We start from the raw sequence: 17,005 nt of genomic DNA, 5'->3' as shown, positions 1-17,005 counted from the left end.
TTTCCTAGGAAGTTTACAGATGTCACAGTAGGAAAAGCACTGGTGTAATTAATAAAATTAATTACGGCCAAATTCCATTTGGCTGCTTCAGTTTTAGGGTCCTGGCATCGTGCATGCTGGCTCACTGTCACACTGTCATGGCTTACTGGAACACCCAAATACAACAGAACCATTGTTCATGTTATTTTATTGTATTTATTGCACCTTTTGCACTGAAGGAGCTGCTCTGAATTTCATTATACAGGGTATAATGACAATAAAGGCTTAATAATTATTAGCTGGTTATTTGTGACACCTGTGCTTTTCCTGCTGTGACAGCGAAAATGTGTGCAGCGAAAATCAGGTCTACAGAGAGGAGGTTCATTTATCAAAAGAAGCTTTGTTCTCCATATATGTTAAATTTTATGCCTGACTGGAGTTAAATTTAATTAAATTAAATGTGCACTGACTAAAAGACTATGTTACATCCACAGTTTAGCACATTTATTAACTGATTGTATAATGATTCAAGTTTGACTCTATTTTCCTGTCATCCAAAATCCCAACCGCAGTTTTCAAGGTGACATCTTCACATTGCTAGTTATGTCCAACCAACAGCCCAAAAACAAACATGCTCAGTTTACTGTCGTAGAGGAATAAGAAAACCAGTGAATACTCACATTTGAGCTGTAGGAACCACGATTAGACGATTAATCAGTCATCAGAATTTGTAGATGTCTGTCGGTTGATTTATTAATTAATGATCAATTGTTTCAGCTCTGTCCACACATAATCAATAGCAGCCTAGAATAAAAACACGTGCACACAGCCTTACTGAAAACCCAAAATTACCAGAAATAATATCGAGGACATGTCCTCAGCGGCAGTTACAACTCGGTTCCCCACTTGAAATGGGCCCCTGGCGGCCCCCAGACCCCACATTGTGGGACCAGTAGAGACGCTGCACCTGTATTCAGTGCGCCTGTCCTGTTTGGAAAAAGTTGGCAGCGCAATGGTTACGCTGCGTGCGTCTCAAGGGCAAAGGAAATGAGGAAACCGATCACAACAACTAATGAAGACTGCTACCTCCACAGACCTCTGGCTGTCTGCGGACTAACCTGCTGCTCCACCGGCTCTGCTGTGGCTGTGCTGCCATGTCAGTACAGGATGTTATTCTAGTCATATTCATAAGAGGATAAGAAAAAAAACGGGAAGATGCGCCGGGAGGGGAAACGTCACATTTTCAAGGGGAGCGACAGTGTTTAGAGCCTGTGACCGAGCCGGGGAGCGGAATATGCGGCACCGTCCGTCTGCACGTCGGACCAAAGCGTCGGATCTTTAGCGGATAAACGTCCTATAGCAGGATGATGTGATTTATTTTTTAATTATTTTTTTGTCGCCGTGCGGAGGATTTTATGATCGCGCCACGTTTCAGCGGGAATCTGAGTGATCCTCCAGTCACGCCACCCCGGACCCCAAGACCGGCTCCATGGGATCAGGACCAATAGACTGACGGTGCCCTGAAATACATGTAGGGAGGCATCACTCAAAGTTTAAACAAGTGTCATTGAAATTTCAGGATTTCAAGGTTGTGATAGCACTGTTAGATTTTAAATCATTACTTTAGCGTTTCACATTTTCTGTTTGTGTTCAATTTTATGGACGGAGCGTTATTTCAGACAGCAGCCTTCTCTAATTAAGGATATAACAAACTATCATTATAGTTGACGTTAGGAACCGACTCTTGGTACAGCTTAGACAATCATTTGGTCCCAAATGCAACAAAATAAAGTTATTATTTCAACACTGAGGATGCCACCCTGGACGTCCTTTCAAGGAAGGGAGACTGGAGAATGAAAGCGGGATTTCTGCGTCTTTAATCGGACGATTGAGCCGCACGAGCCGCCTTCTTTCTCTTTTTTGGATTGGTCCAAAAATATTTTTTGCGTGCCCCTTGGACTCCTGCACAATGGGGATTATGCTTCAAGTTATTCTAGGAATGTTTCAATTCCTGCTGTTCACCAGAATACCGACGTCCCAAGCCAAGGTATGTATGTATTTGACCCTAAAAGCCTGCATGAATGAGGTGGTCAGCCTGCCAGCAGCCATGAGCTTGTGCGGTTTATTTCCAGCCTATATTGCTCATCTCTTGTTTAGAATAAAGTAATGTCCTTTTTGAATGAATTTGTTGTGGTGGAGAACATGTGGGACTTTAAGCTTTGTGGAGGTTATCCCCGAGGTCAATGACACCTGTCACTTCTGGTCCAGTGACAGGAAAATTCACTATAATGTCTCTGTAGGACGTGGTTTATCTGCTCAGTAATGACTTTATAGATGTTTATTGTCTCCTCTCACTATCATAATTCTTTCTGATAGGGTACCTTCTACAAAGAGTGTATATGCGGTGATGAATAATTTACTAAAGCTTTGTAGATTAGTAAAAACAACTTTTGGGTTGCCAGGTTGCGGAAAATCCTCCTCCAGCATGGCACTTGCTTTGTCTTTTTAGCTAACATTAGCTCATAATTCATGAGGAAGGAACCCTGTAATGGCCTTTTTGCTTACCTACTTTTAAGTAAATGTACATTTGGACCAGATGTCAGTTCACTGATAACAGTACAATTAAAAGAATAGGTTGACATTTTGGGAAATATGCTTTTCATATTGTTAGCAGGAGATTGATGAGAAGAAGGTTTGGTTCGCTTAGTTCAGCATAAAGAGTGAAAACAGGAAAACAGCTAGCCTGACTCTGTCCAAAGGTGACAAAATCTGCCGACTAGTACCTCCAAAGATCACTAATTAACATGTTTATATCATTTTAATCTGTACAAAAAAAACTAAGCTAAAAACTAAATATATTTTTGCAGGGATCAGTACCTTCCTGCTTCAGTGGTTGCCTGGCAACTAACTGGTCCTATCAAAAAATTGTCCAGCACCCATGAAACTGCTAATCATTGTTTTTTACACAGTTTTGTGTGAGGTTTAGAAAAATAAGATATAATGTTTTAATGAGTGAGCCTTAGAGGTTCTGGTAGGCCTAGACAGAGCCAAGCTGGCAATTTCCAGTTTCTGTGGCAAGCTAAACTAAGCTAAGCTAAGCTAACCGACTGCTGCCTGTAGCTAACTAAGATTAAAGAACAAGCATGAGAGTGGTGTCAATCTTCTCATCTAACTGAGAGTTAGCTAGAAAGACAGGATGTGTCACACTGGAAACAGAGAATTTTCAATGTTTCTGCTTGATAAATTACTTGATTTTTTTTGAAAATTGTTACCAATAAACCTTCTGCTGGCTGGCTAATAGATTAATCGACTAATCATTTGAACTCTAGAGCCATGAATTAACTCTTATACATACTTACAAAGGGTGCCTCAGAAAGTGGCATAAATAATTCTGTATGGACTTGAGGTTTTGTGTCATTTAAAAAAACAGGGTTGTTATGGTTGTCATTCATAAGAAAAGATAAAATAATTGTACTGACATTATCCTCAGTGTGACATAGCAGGCACACTCACACACACACTCACGCACAGACCTGCATGTGCTGTTTTTTTATTTATGTCTGGAGACTTCTATCAGGAACAGGCAGTGCTCTGCAGCAGTGTGGGATCCAACCCTGACTTTGTAGGCTCTTATACTCTGAATTTTAGTGGCGCATCATCCTAGACACTACATTACACACAGCAGTGTGCACCGAAAGGCCTCCTCACCTGCTCACAGCTGCTGTCTCTCACCTGAGACTGTCTGCTTCCACGCTGTCTGCTTCTCTGACAGCTTATTAGGAAAAAGGGGTCATCTTTTTCCTGCAATAGAAATGAAGTTCAATGTGGGAAAGATGTGTGTAGTTGTAGAGCACACACAAAGATGCACTCATACACTTGGCCCATCTGTACAGCGTGCTCTGGGAGTGGCTGGGAGTTAGACATGTTAGACAGTAGACAGACATCAATACCAGTGCAGATGGCACTGGGATGGCAGATAGGAGAGAGAGAGACAGAGAAAGAGAGAGAGAGTGTGTGTGTGTGTGTGTGTGTGTATGCCAGCTCCCCCCAGCTATGGCTGCCAAAAGGAAGTAATCTTATCCTCATCTCAAAGACTGATACAGAAAAGACACACTTTCTTAAGCTCACTTCCTACCCGTCACAAAATGGCCTCGGTCCCAGCTTAACTCAGAATCAATGTGGGCCAAACCAGTGCGTGTGTGTGTGTGTGTGTGTGTGTGTGTGTGTGTGTGTGTGTGTGTGTGTGTGTGTGTGTGTGTGTGTGTGTGTGTGTGTGTGTGGAAGGAGGTGGAGCAGTTTAAGGGGGGCAAAGTGGGCAAAGTCTACATTCCCTTACGAGTGGCCTTGGTCTTCACACACACACACACACACACACACACACACACACAGGTCCAGTGACGGCAGTGTGGGTGCTACAGAGACAGAGAACTGCATTGAGTTGCTCCGTCTGTGTGGTCTTTCAGAACTATAATACATATTCAGATCCTTTATTTGTGTAACAATATCATTATAGCGATGTAAAAATACTCCATTACAAGTAAAAGTCCTGTATTCAAAATCCTACTCAAATAAAAGTACTATCAGCAAAATGCACCTAAAATTTCCAAAGTCACAGGACTCATTCTGCAGTAAAACGTCCTCTGTGACTGATGCTGTATTATATATGACATTGATAGACTGTTAATCCTAATAAGTGTGTAAGCAGCACTTTTACTGTTGTAGCTGCTCAAGGAGGACTAAGTTTTAACTATATACACAGTTTTTGTCCAGTGGCTCCCAGCTTGTGGGTCAGGCCCCTCCAAATGGTCACAAGATAAATCTGAGGGCTCCTGAGATGATTAATAGGAGAGGGAAGAAGAAAAAACACAGCTCTGCTACATTAATTTGTTTTAATTTTTAAATCTTTTCTCAAATATTTGCTGTTATTTGTGAAATGTGGGTTCATTTTGCCTTTCTGGGGCACAAGCACTTTTTTAATGAATCCATCTGAGAAGTTTAGAGGGGATTTGGTGGAGCTGCTAACAACAGATAGACATCTGAAACATGACAAGAGGCCCCAGCTACAACCACTGGTTTAATATTTAATACTACGTGGTATTTTCTAAGATTATTATATGGTTTTGAATGTGAAAGCTTATCTGAAAAGGAACTATATTGTAACTATAAATAAATGTAGTGGAGTAAAAAGTGCTTAAGTACTTTTAAATAAACTTCTTTGCAGCTTTGGTGTTTTTCCCTTTGTGACTAAAGGAAACTGTATGTGAGAGTAAACTGCAAATGGACAACATGAGGTGACATAGCAAGACGCGACAGAGGTCGGCAAAATATATTACTGTCAGAACAAAACACTGCAGGAGGTGGTCTCCCTTCAGCTCGTTTTGTAATAGGTGTCTTGTGCTTCAGCTCCCCGGACTGTAACCGTTCACTGTTGAGAAATCCAGTGGCAAATACTCTCACTAGGAACCACTACTGAAAACACCGCATTTAAGAACATTTTTCAATACATTTTCAGTTACAAGCTCAAATGGACCAATGGACCCATCTGTACAGGAAATATTTCATAGCGGAGCCTTAAATGAGCCATGTTTGATTTAGCTGTCATACTGCTGTTGACCTACTCTTACCCTGTTGCATGTGTATCTGTGTATCAAAGTTCAGAGTTTTCCCTTTCCTCCTGCTGTCTATCACCGTGCAGTATTGAACTTTTCATGTTCAGATGCCAGGTGTGAAGTATTGTGGTATTCATTAACAGGAAATACTTTGATGTGTTGATATGCAACAGCAGCTTTTTACAAATTTACAACAATGTCAAACGGGAGGTTGCATGCAGTTGCTCAATACCTCATTAATGGAAATATAACGGTTAGTTCAGAGAAAAGTCTTGATTATTGATCAATAACAGCAGATATATGCACTATGACATTGTTGAACATGTGTAAGATAAACCTGATTTAATTTATTAAAAAATATAAATATTGAACCTACTCTTAAGCATGTGAGGACGGTCTATGTACCTCATGTTTATGACCTTTGCTCACTTTCCAATGCAACCTTTTCTCATAGTATAAATCACAGGAATCATTATCGAACATACTGAGGATATACAAGGTTATTTTAGCCAGAAAAGCCTTTTTTCATTCATGAAGCACTAGTCTAGCTGCCTTTTTACTGAACACACATCTTTGTTTCACAAGTTTTTGCCGAGTTGAAATTAAACCAATCGCCATGACTCCAAAGTGCTGAGTGTTATCTAACAGGTCAACTTGACCTAGAAACCCTAAACTTATTGAAAAAGTGCTTTTATTAACTTTTTTGTTGCTTTTATGTCTCCTTCCAGCTCGCTCACTGGCGGCCGGCAGACTCCCCAAAATCCAGGGAGGGTCGAGAGGGTACGCTCCCTGTTTCTGCTCCTGCACTGCTTCATGGAGCTGATTGAGAGAAATGAAACAATGACTGTACTGCTTTGTCTCCACCAGTGCGGAGGTGGTTGGAGGTGTATTCGAGGAGCGGCTGTGAGCCTCGTGACACTCTGGTGGAGGTTTGGCGGGAGCTGCCAGAGGAGACGCACCATCTCTTCATCCCATCCTGCGTGTCGGTGAGGCGATGCGGCGGCTGCTGTACTGACGAGGCCCTGGAGTGTGTTCCCTCGCTCACGCACACACTCACCATGGAGGTATAGTCACAGACACACATTAAATCCCCACCTGCGTCAGTCTAGAACAGTAGATGATTAATGAAAACAGTGACAGGATGTTTGCAGTTTAACGTGATTTTTTTTCTGACCTGTGCGCAGCTGATGAGAACTTCCTTCATGAAACATGAGCTCATTGAGCTGCCCTTCGTCGAGCACAGCCAGTGTGAGTGCAGGTAATAAAGCACGCTGTCAGCGTCTGTAGATGTATGGTATACCTTCTGTTTCTTGACCTCACTGCACCTTCACACTGACACCATCTGTTTTATCTGTTTGCAGATTAAAAGATCAATTTCAGCCAACACCAACTATAAGGTAACACTTCATTCCTTCCAACTCTTACCATTATGGATTTCAGTCTCTCCTTGTCTTTCCATGCTTCATCATGTGTGAATGAGCTGTAAAATCTCATGTTCCATCATCTCTAAGGACTTTATGAAACCCCATCTGTGTGGCCACTAATGATGCCATTACAATTCTGCTGCTGATGTTATTGATGAGAAGGAGGCAGGCGGAGGAGGGATTCAGTCAGAAACAGTTCTGATGAAACCCAAGAAGCCATAAGTGGCTTAATAGTGTTGAAAAGAGGTTACAGTATCAGATATTGCTCTTGTATTCATTGTCTGAGGGCAGCATGCCTTAATCCATTTCATTTTGTCAGTCATTGATTGGACCATTTTGAAAACTCTTTTTTGCTCCAAAAGTTCAACATCTTTGGCCCATGTCTCAGTTTTTAAATGCAAGAAATTACCACATCAAGCCATGAAACATGTCAGTGTTTGCTTTCTGTCGTTCTGATTAAGCATGATGAAGAATCAACATCCTCACGCTTGTTTTACTGGTGCTTTCAAACCGCAAAATTCCAGAAATAAAATAGTTGGATACTGATTATAATTTGGTCTGTTAATCCAATACTTTTCTGAAGCAGACTGTAAAGTGCTTAAAATGCAACATCACCAGAGTTTTTCCTTTGTGAGATGGCTGAAAATGTGAAGAGGTCATGTTTTAAAGGTGGCATCAAACTGGGCACTTGTGGGGTCTTCTAAATCACCATAATGCGATTTTGTCTAAAAAGAATTCAAGCTGATGAATTGCTCATATTATAGTTTCCTTAGCTCAAGGCAAGCAAGTCTGACATTTCAGTGGACTGAAACAGGATAGAAAACTCTCATGGTTCCTGAATTTAGGTCAACTTATACTTGCGAAAAGTGAAGAAACGTTCCTGTTCAGGCAGGAGACTCCATGCTGTTCAGGTTTGGTTGAGGGCCACTCAGGACTAACAGCTGTCCACTGTGAAAGAAACATTTCTGTTGGACCCCTGATGTTTGTTTGTGTACCTCATACTGGCAGGTCCAACCAGACAATCATATGATTGCATCTTTAATGTTTATGTCCCCCTGTTTCCTGTTAGGATGTGGACATAAATAAAAGGATTCCAATGTATGTGTGTGTATGTGTGTGTGTGTGTGAGTGTGTGTACGATTTCTTTGGCCTTGTTCAGGCTTCATGTATCTATACGACTGAATCTCTACATGTATTTGCGAATGTGTACATTGCACAGGTTTTACTATAACTGTGTGTGAAAGTTTTCATGCGTGTGTGGATGTTTGTTTCTGTGTGTTTATGTGTGTGTGCCCCTCGGTGAGTTAGCATCTGTGTGACTCTCTCCCAGCATCCCCTGGGACAGCCCGCATCCTGTTGTCACCATAGTGATGATTTTATCTTCGCTGCCATGTGCTCTCTCACAGACTCACAGGCCAGAGTCACGCATCCATGCTAGTAAATTAGAGCTCCAAAGACAACAGCAGCAGCAGCAGCAGCAGCAGCAGCAGCAGCAGCAGCAGCAGCAGCAGCACACACTGTTATTAATGTCAGAGCTAAGCTGGTAGACACTGTTCCCATAATTTCATGTAGTTCAACATAGTTTGCAGCAGATGGGATTAGAGCAGAAACAGAAGGAAGTTTAAGCATGAAAGCCAAAAAACAAAGCTGTGGGCCAGATGTACTTTGATATTGAGAGCACCAGCTTATATTCAAATGAAATATATCGTGCTCAACAGAGGCTGGGTACTCAAAATGATAACAAGGATCAGAGCTTGGTAAACTAGCGTGGACGTCCCTCAAAACTGCAAAGCCAACGAGCATTAAGTTTCCACAACAGTGTCTCTCTGTCCTGATAGTCAGTGATGTCACTGTTTTGCCTTCGTCCATCTTTGTTCCTGTCAGGGAATTAAATAGTAATCAACTCTTAATGGAGCCTTCTGGTCAGTGATCTGTCCTGCACAGTGGTAGAAGTATTCAGATGTTGTACTTCACTAAAAGAAGCAATACCACGCTGTAAAAATACCCCATTACAAGTATTCGAAATGTAACTTTTCATAATTTTCAACTCAAGCTGGCAGACAAGCTGGCCAAAAAGTGGATTGTTTTCCTCTGTAAATTAATGGAGCAGAAGTGAAGTCACATGGAAGTAAAATACTCAAGTAAAGTACAAGTACCTTAGAATTGTGCTTAAGTACATCACTTGATAAAATGTAAGTAGTTAATTTGCACCATTTTCATCCTTAATTAGTGAATTTTCTTGTCAGCTTCTATCTCGGATACTTTAAATGATAATCGCCCAGCAACTAATATTAGTAAGAATATCACAGATGAACAATACACAACAGAACCTACGTTACTGTATGATATGACAAAGGAAAAATAACTCAAAGATGAATAAAGCTGAAAAATAAAATACCAATAACAGACAAAGATCCAAAGTTACTTTTTAAGAATTATTGTATTGATGTTGGAAATTATACACAAGTGAATGTATGTGAAGCTCCCTTGAAAGTCAGACTCTGGCTCTGCTATGAGCTTCCTGTTTTGAGAAGGAGATTTATTGTGTTTTTTGAAGGCCTAAATGTTTGTGTAAGGGCATAACGAACAACGTTCTGAGATGAAATATACTGGGACTGGAGCAGAGTATTGTTTGACATTTTCAAATAACTAAGTGCAGATATGAAACCTGATATAAAGTTGTTTTCATATAAAACCCTTTTATTGCCGAACCAAAAAGCTTCAAATGTTAAAAGCAGCTGTACAAGGACCTTGCCTGAATTGATTACAGACCAAATGATTTGAATCAGAAACTGTCTGGTCAGAGAAAAAGTTAGAAAACACAAATCTGAGCAAACATTCAGCTGGGACATGAAGAACATTGGGTTCATTGAAGAATACGTTCAATATACTCACTCAGGGAGACTGATTTCAGTTTGGTTTTAATATGTGTGACATTTTGTGTGTCTCATATTCCCAGGCCCTATCCAAAGCCAACGAGAAAAGACAAGAAAAAAGAGAGGAGAAAGTCCAGACAGAAGACAACTGGAGCCATCATAGCTGCGTAGGTCGAATATTCAGTACACACATTTAGTTTTTTAACTCGGTTACAAGCCTGAAGCTGACGTCAGCGCCAGGGTGACTGTTGGGATCAGGAAAAGGAAAACTAGGTTATCTGGTCTGCATTATTACTGAAGGACAATTTGTTTTACTGACACAAAAATCAAGGTCTCACACACACCCACCCACCCACCCACCCACCCACACACACACACACACACACACACACGCTCAGCATACACAGGAAATCCAGCTCACCTCCGGGACTCACCTCTGTGTAACTCTAAATACAAAAGACTAGTAAGTTTTATGAAAACAACACAGTCCACAGTAGCTATTCGGTCATATTTAATATTTACTGTCATCAGTTGTCATGACATTTATTTATTGCACAACTCATGCTGTAAAGATGGTCAGTTAGAAATGCTAAAGGTCAAAAACAGCATTTTTCCAAAGTGTTCTGGGTTGTTTGTAGTCTATTTGTTTTCTGAGTGGTATTGACCAATCACGTTTGAGCTTGCATGCAGGTAAACAGTCTGTGTGGAGAGCAAAAGAGGCAGAGCGCATTGGCTGAAGCACAATCTCAGACCTCATCAGCTATCCTCTGATGACGATTCAGATTTTTATTCTTTTTTTTTTTAATTTATCTGTAAATGTCTTCTAAGCAATGTCAAAAAAAGACTACAATGGAAGCCCCAGAAACATTGGCTGTTGCCCCAGTGGCTAAATTGTCATCAGATGATAGCGGATGGGTAATGAGATTGCTGCTTCATGTACCGTGATTCAGTCCTGAGCAGTGAAGGACAGCAGTTAGCACTCCTTTCTTCACCGTTCTTTTTCATCTGCTCCCCCTTCACTTCACCGCCAGTCATTTCTGGGCTCCAGGGGCCAGAGGTGGTTCAGTTTGGGTGTGATGTCTCTCGGCGCCCATCCATCACTCAGAACTGGCTTTATTCAGACTCTGGCAGGGGTGAAATCTGTGTTTGCTCCCAAATGCCACCTCCTCTGTCTATGCCAGCGGCAGGCGTGGTCATCGGGATTTGAACAAAGATGGCCCCTCTCTGCCTCATTAAGTAACTTCATTAAGACTGCCAGCCTCCCGGGAAGACTGAGGCAGAACCAGCTCCAGTTAATGGACCAACTGACATGGAGAACTTTCTCAGACTCAGAAAGTACAGAGAGTCTAGAAGGAAACTGAAGGCCTCATAGGCAACTGAGTGACGATAGCCATGGTAACGGACAGAAAGACAGACTGACCAGAGAGAGCAGAAAATTTGTTCGCAAGGAGGGAAACAGTATCCCACATTAGTCACACATCTCCCACACACTGCATTGTCGTGGGCTGGTTTCAGACTGGCACTGTGCACGTTTAAACGAGCCTTGCATTTTATTTTTAGCCATGCTAACGATGTGGCTTGAGATCAATAGCAAAATAGCAAAATCTTTTTGACCCTGCATTGATCCCATAATGTGGCTCCAGCTATAGTAAAGTCAGTCAGTGTATCAGCCCACTGCTTTGGTCCAGACTGAAATATCTCAACAACTATTCGATAGACGTTCACGATCCCATCACAATGAAGCCTGCACACTTTCCCGTACACTGTCCCCACACTATGTTTCCATCGCAAGCTGGAAATTGTAGTTTTTAAATGAAGTGTCTTCATAATTATGGTCTGGATTTTCATGAAGTTTGGCTCAGATGTTCATGTCCCCTGAAAATTAAAAACTTAATCAAAACTGGGGACATTTCCATCAGCCGCAGGTGAACTTTGTGTTTAGTGCTAAGTAGCAAATGTTAGCATGCTAACACACTGTTGGTGAACATAGTGAACATTATACCAGCTAATCATGTTAGCGTGGTCGTTGTGCGCATGTTAGCATGCTGACATTAGTATTTAACTAACAGCCTCACAAAGCCGCTTGCATGGCTCTTAACTATTGTTAATCAATGAATCAATAAATTCTGCAGATAATCATACTGCTCTCACACCCCTGTTTCATGCAGGACCCATGCTCCCCCAACTCATCCTCCCTCATCCTCTCCTCCTCCTCCTTCACCTCCTCCCATCTCTCCCTCTCCGTCACCATCTCCGAGGCCTCGTTGTCAACCCTGCAGAGGGAGGAGGTGGGCACTGGATGCTTCGTCTTGTCAGTGCCACTGCACCATCAGAGCTGAGAGCTGCAGCCGGAAAGACCGAAGGCTCAACCCTCACCGCTGCAGGTCAGTCCACACGTAGCTGAAAAAAATTCACTGTTTGCTGGTTTTGGAATATTTCAATATGTAAGTTAAACAACAATACACAGACAGAGTCTACAGTATTACTAGTACTATTATTAGTACTGTAGCTCATGTAGTAGAATACGCTGACTCTTAGTTGTGTGGTCAGTGGCTCAATTGGACATGTGAAAATGCCCTTGAGCAAGATGCTGAACCCCAAATTGCTCTTAATGTGGGTCCAAAAGTTGTTTTGGACAAGGCCGCCTGCCAAGAAAAAGTATGTGTACATGCTAACTTTATCACAAGACGCATCCAGAATACATCTGAGAATCAGCTCTGTATCTGTCAAACAGGATTTCAAGCTACAACCTTCCCTCTCTGTTGTTTGCTGTTCCAGGTGTGATGCCATTAGGACTTGATGCGTCCACCCACTTTCTTTTCACCTTCTTATTTCCACTAGTCCCTGCTGATTCGTCGCCCACTCTCAGTATCAGTGCCATGGAACATACAGACGCTCGGACATCCAGTACCTCAGCCTGAAGGAAACATTAGCAGAAACACACGCAAGAACCTGTAGTAGAGCTCCGGTTTAGCTACAAGTGCAGCATTACAGCCTAAATATAGATCTATGTGTATGTGTGTGTGCAGCCATCTTAGCACCTCCTTGCTTCTGTGGCAAAGCTTTTGTCTGTCCACATGTACATGTGTGTACAAACGTAGAATCACAAAACACATCCCATGAGTGGAGGGATGAAATGGCAGCATGATGGCGACTTTGGTGCTTTGCTGTGGTTTGGAGGTTAGACTGCAAGACATCAGTGGAACCACGAATGACCACACTATACAAGAACAACGGAGATGAAGAGGATGGACCTTCTGCCGGTGTCCGACATGTTGACACTTCAGTGGAAGCTGTGATTTCTTGTTCGCAGGCAAACGGCACATGAAGACAGATTCCATGGTGAAGTCAAGGCCAATTTTTGTGAGGAGGATTTGGAAAAACAATTTCAGCAGATTATACATCCACACATCCACACTCAGACATACCAGAAGGACATAGGACATGCACAGGAACTGGCGCCCCAGTGTGCGTGGACTTATAGTTGAGCTGAATGCTGGCATGGAGTGTATCTGTGTGGTCTCCCCACTGAAAGACCCAGGATGGGTTATCCCTGCAGCCGTTCTCTCTCATTCAAAGCGCATGACCACGGGCTGGCTCTCCAAGCCGCTTTCCAGCATTTGTTTAATTTGGGCCTTTTGTCTGCATCTTTGCTCGGTTCCTCGATTGAAAGCAGCCGCTTTGCCTCTCTTTGCCTCTCTTTTAGGCAGTGAGGAGAATGACAATCATGAGGCCTGGCGGCTGTCCACCGCTTCACACACAAACATTCACACTTATAATGCCAGGAACAGACAACACTACAAACGCAGACACACACAGTCTCACTCACTCTGTGCTGTAGCAGCCACACATACATGCCTATTTACACACACATGCAATGTGAAATGAATGCAGGTAACCATAAGCTTTTGTTTGTGCCACACCAAGTGTGAAAATATATGTCAGTGGTTTATATTTGCAATTTACTGCAAAGTCTTCATTTAATATTGTATCATATGCCTCTGTTTTATATTTTATTATAATTCTGTCCAGTTGATTGAAAAGATATTCTATATTGCAGAATGTGTCTTTGTTTTTGTCTGTTCATCTTTAATCCGTCTGCATAAAGAGTCACACTGGGTGGCCGGCTATGCACACTCGGCATCTAAACCCATACACAAATGTATAGAATTTAAACAGAGACGGCTCACACAGGGCACAGATGGGAGATTATATACATTATAATGTGTAATTCAAACAATCAGTGGGGCAGTGTTGTCCGCAGCACACAAAAACCAAGCAAATAGCCATTCCCAGCGCAGTGAAAGGAAAACATGGCTGTTTTTGTTGCATGTTACAGCCAGGATGGAAAGAGTATTATTCATTTGGAGCATAACTTGTTTATATTCTGACTGAATCTCACGGTTTAACTCCATGTTAGTTCATGGCTGCTCGGTTGCTGGATGGGAACAGGGATTTGAACTGTGACTGTTTCAGAAAGGATGAGGTCTTGAGCAGCTTGTCAGTCAGCATGACGGACTAAAGCCAGAGCTCAGAGGACCCATAATGGTGGGTCATGGAGTGGTTTGTCCTGTGCTAAATTTTACCGAGAACATTTTGCCAGTGACATTTTAGCTCCATGATAAACAGTAGCTTTGAAACTACATGATTCATGTGTGTACTCTCCCCGCAGTCCAGAGTCTGAATTATTTGAGTGTCAGTCTTGTGCAAAAGAACTTTGTTTCAGCGGCTGGTGTGATAAGCTCTGTATTTATACTCTCCTGAGATGAGATTATTTTTTTCCATGGTCGAGTCCATTGTTCAGTGTTTGCTATTATTGTCAATCAATGCTTCAATCACTACCTCTATATCATAACATATTAATGACCAAGTATTAGAGCATTGTTGTTACTTTGTCTGTGTTATTCAGACCTCTTTTATGATAAGGGTGTTTTTTAATTTGCATTTAGCAATAAGCATAGTCTCCAGTGCAGAGATGTGGAGCTGCAGCAGATCTGTAGTGATTATCACTGGTTTAGAGGAACCTATAGGAGTTTTCTGTGTAGGTCTTAGTAATCTGAAGGGAAGAATTTTTCATATGAGGCGAACTGAGCTGGTCCTCTAAGTACAGACCTAGACACTGTGTGATAATGTGGAACAGGAGATGGTTTCCCAAAGTGTTTGTAGCCTCAAAGTACTGGTGAGCATTTTTGGCTTTACAAGGAACATTTAGACATTTTGGGAAATACACACTGCTGAGAGTTAGATGAGAAGATTGATGTCATGTCTGCACAGTAAATATAAGGTGTCAGCTTAGCTTAGCATAAAGACTGCAAACAGAGGGAAACTGCTAGCGAGGCTCTTTCCAAAGTTGAAAACAAAAATCCATGTAGCAGTACATCTAAAACTCACAAGTTATTCACTTTTCTTTAATATGCACAAAAATGGAAGTGTGAGAAGTTGTGGTTTTACAGGGGGGTGGGAAGGGGGGTTGATGCAGCAAACTGTTTGTTGGCTCTTAACATTTGCGACCAGCAGACACTCCAGGAAGTCACTTTTTTCAGCTAAGAAGAAGTCCAGCACATACAGTAAAAAAAAAAAAAAAATCTATTTCACTTTTAGGTTTTCATATGGATTCAACAGGTGACATATAGTGAGATTTGCAGGTGCTGGTGGGCAGATTTCACTTGTAGACAGAGCCAGACAGAGCTGTTTCCCCTGGTTTCCAGTGTTTAGCTATGCTAAGCTAACCAGCTGCTGACCTAATTCGTTATTTCTTGAACAGACATGAGAGTGGTATCAATCTAACTCCCAGCAAGACATCAAATAAGCATATTACCCAAACTTTTCAACTGTTCCTTTACAGTTTTCTCACTCGCAGCCTTTTCTGCTCATGCATTTTTATTTTTATTTTTTACAATTGTTCTCCAATGATCCAGCCTCCATTTCTTAATAATATTACATTTTCTGAAGAAGCAAACAAACATTTTGAGAAACCTACAAGTCCCTGAACCTCAGTACAGATTGCACTTGTGTTTGAGAATGCAAAGGACATTCTGTACATTAATCCACTGGAAAAAATAATAACTTCTGTTGAGGGCAGAGGTGAAGGAGCAAGTGGACTCAGACTGAAAAGCTCCACCCATGTAGACATGTACAACTTATCAAAAACATTCCACCTAAAAGAGTTGTGGTGCTCAGATGACTGTCTGAGGGCCCCTTGGGCTCCAGTTCTTACTTCTTGTTTCCTTTTTTTAAAGTACTAATTCTTAATGATAACAGCTAATTCCATCAGATAGCATTAGCACCATTTAGGCATCACGACTCCTTAAGATGTACGTCTTGGACATATTAATAATCCTATTCAAATGTCCTGATCTTGTCTCAGTATCAAACATCAGTGTGCTTTGTATCTGCACAGTCTATATTGTACTGTAAAGGTAGCCCTGTTCTAGCCTCCAGTGTCTTAGCCTATAGAGACCCCTTATTAAACTATATAACATTTTATAATCTCTAATATCCAGGCGTGACCTTGTGTATGACGTAGTGCATACTTTAGAGATGTATTTGTAACTTCATTTTAGCTGTACTTTGCAATGAATCTCTTCTCTGCAAATACATTGTACTACTGTAGCCTATGTATAAAGAAAAAACCTACACTCTTTTGTTGCTGCTACACCATTTGTGCCCTATTATGATGTCTTTGTAGAAAACAATGCAGTTTTATGTTGTATTCGTATATAAATGCCAATTATTCGATTCAATGTCCACATAAAAGTGTATACCGCATCGTCAATTATATTGAAAATGATACCAGGATACAATCGTGATGTTACAGATGTTATTAAAGGAAATGTCTTATTTTTCGTATACCCCTCTGGTTTTCTTCCTCTCATTGTTCATCCACACTGCTGTGCCCTTCTGATGTCCCTCTGCTTTGTCCTCATCTCTTTGTTTTAATCTCTCATTTGCTGGTAATGAAAGGTAAACAGCCACTTTTGATTACAGTGACACCCTGGGAGTTGGGTACAGAGAAAGTGTGTGTATGATGTGAGGTGGTGTTATGAGACATAATATTGTTCCCTCTCCTCCTCTTGTTGGCACTGCTGAGTCAGAAGCTGGTCGAGTACAAAGGTGT

The 17,005-nt window shown here is 41.6% G+C and overlaps 1 protein-coding gene across 1 annotated transcript; it reads left to right on the top strand.

Annotated features, from left to right (window-relative positions):
- Nucleotides 1–968: 968 nt before the first annotated feature.
- Nucleotides 969–15,457, top strand: vegfba (vascular endothelial growth factor Ba). Its single transcript, XM_070963251.1, has 8 exons — nucleotides 969–2,026; nucleotides 6,317–6,368; nucleotides 6,456–6,652; nucleotides 6,773–6,846; nucleotides 6,950–6,985; nucleotides 9,972–10,055; nucleotides 12,057–12,272; nucleotides 12,667–15,457. The coding sequence occupies exons 1-8, from the start codon at nucleotides 1,949–1,951 to the stop codon at nucleotides 12,686–12,688; spliced, it is 759 nt and encodes a 252-aa protein (XP_070819352.1). The 5' UTR covers nucleotides 969–1,948; the 3' UTR covers nucleotides 12,689–15,457.
- Nucleotides 15,458–17,005: the final 1,548 nt, after the last annotated feature.

The sequence above is a fragment of the Chaetodon trifascialis genome, chromosome 5 (genome assembly GCF_039877785.1).
Source record: "Chaetodon trifascialis isolate fChaTrf1 chromosome 5, fChaTrf1.hap1, whole genome shotgun sequence".
NCBI classification, from domain to species: domain Eukaryota; kingdom Metazoa; phylum Chordata; class Actinopteri; order Chaetodontiformes; family Chaetodontidae; genus Chaetodon; species Chaetodon trifascialis.
Note: the sequence above shows the minus strand (reverse complement) of the source record. Positions and strands in the feature narration are given on the sequence as shown.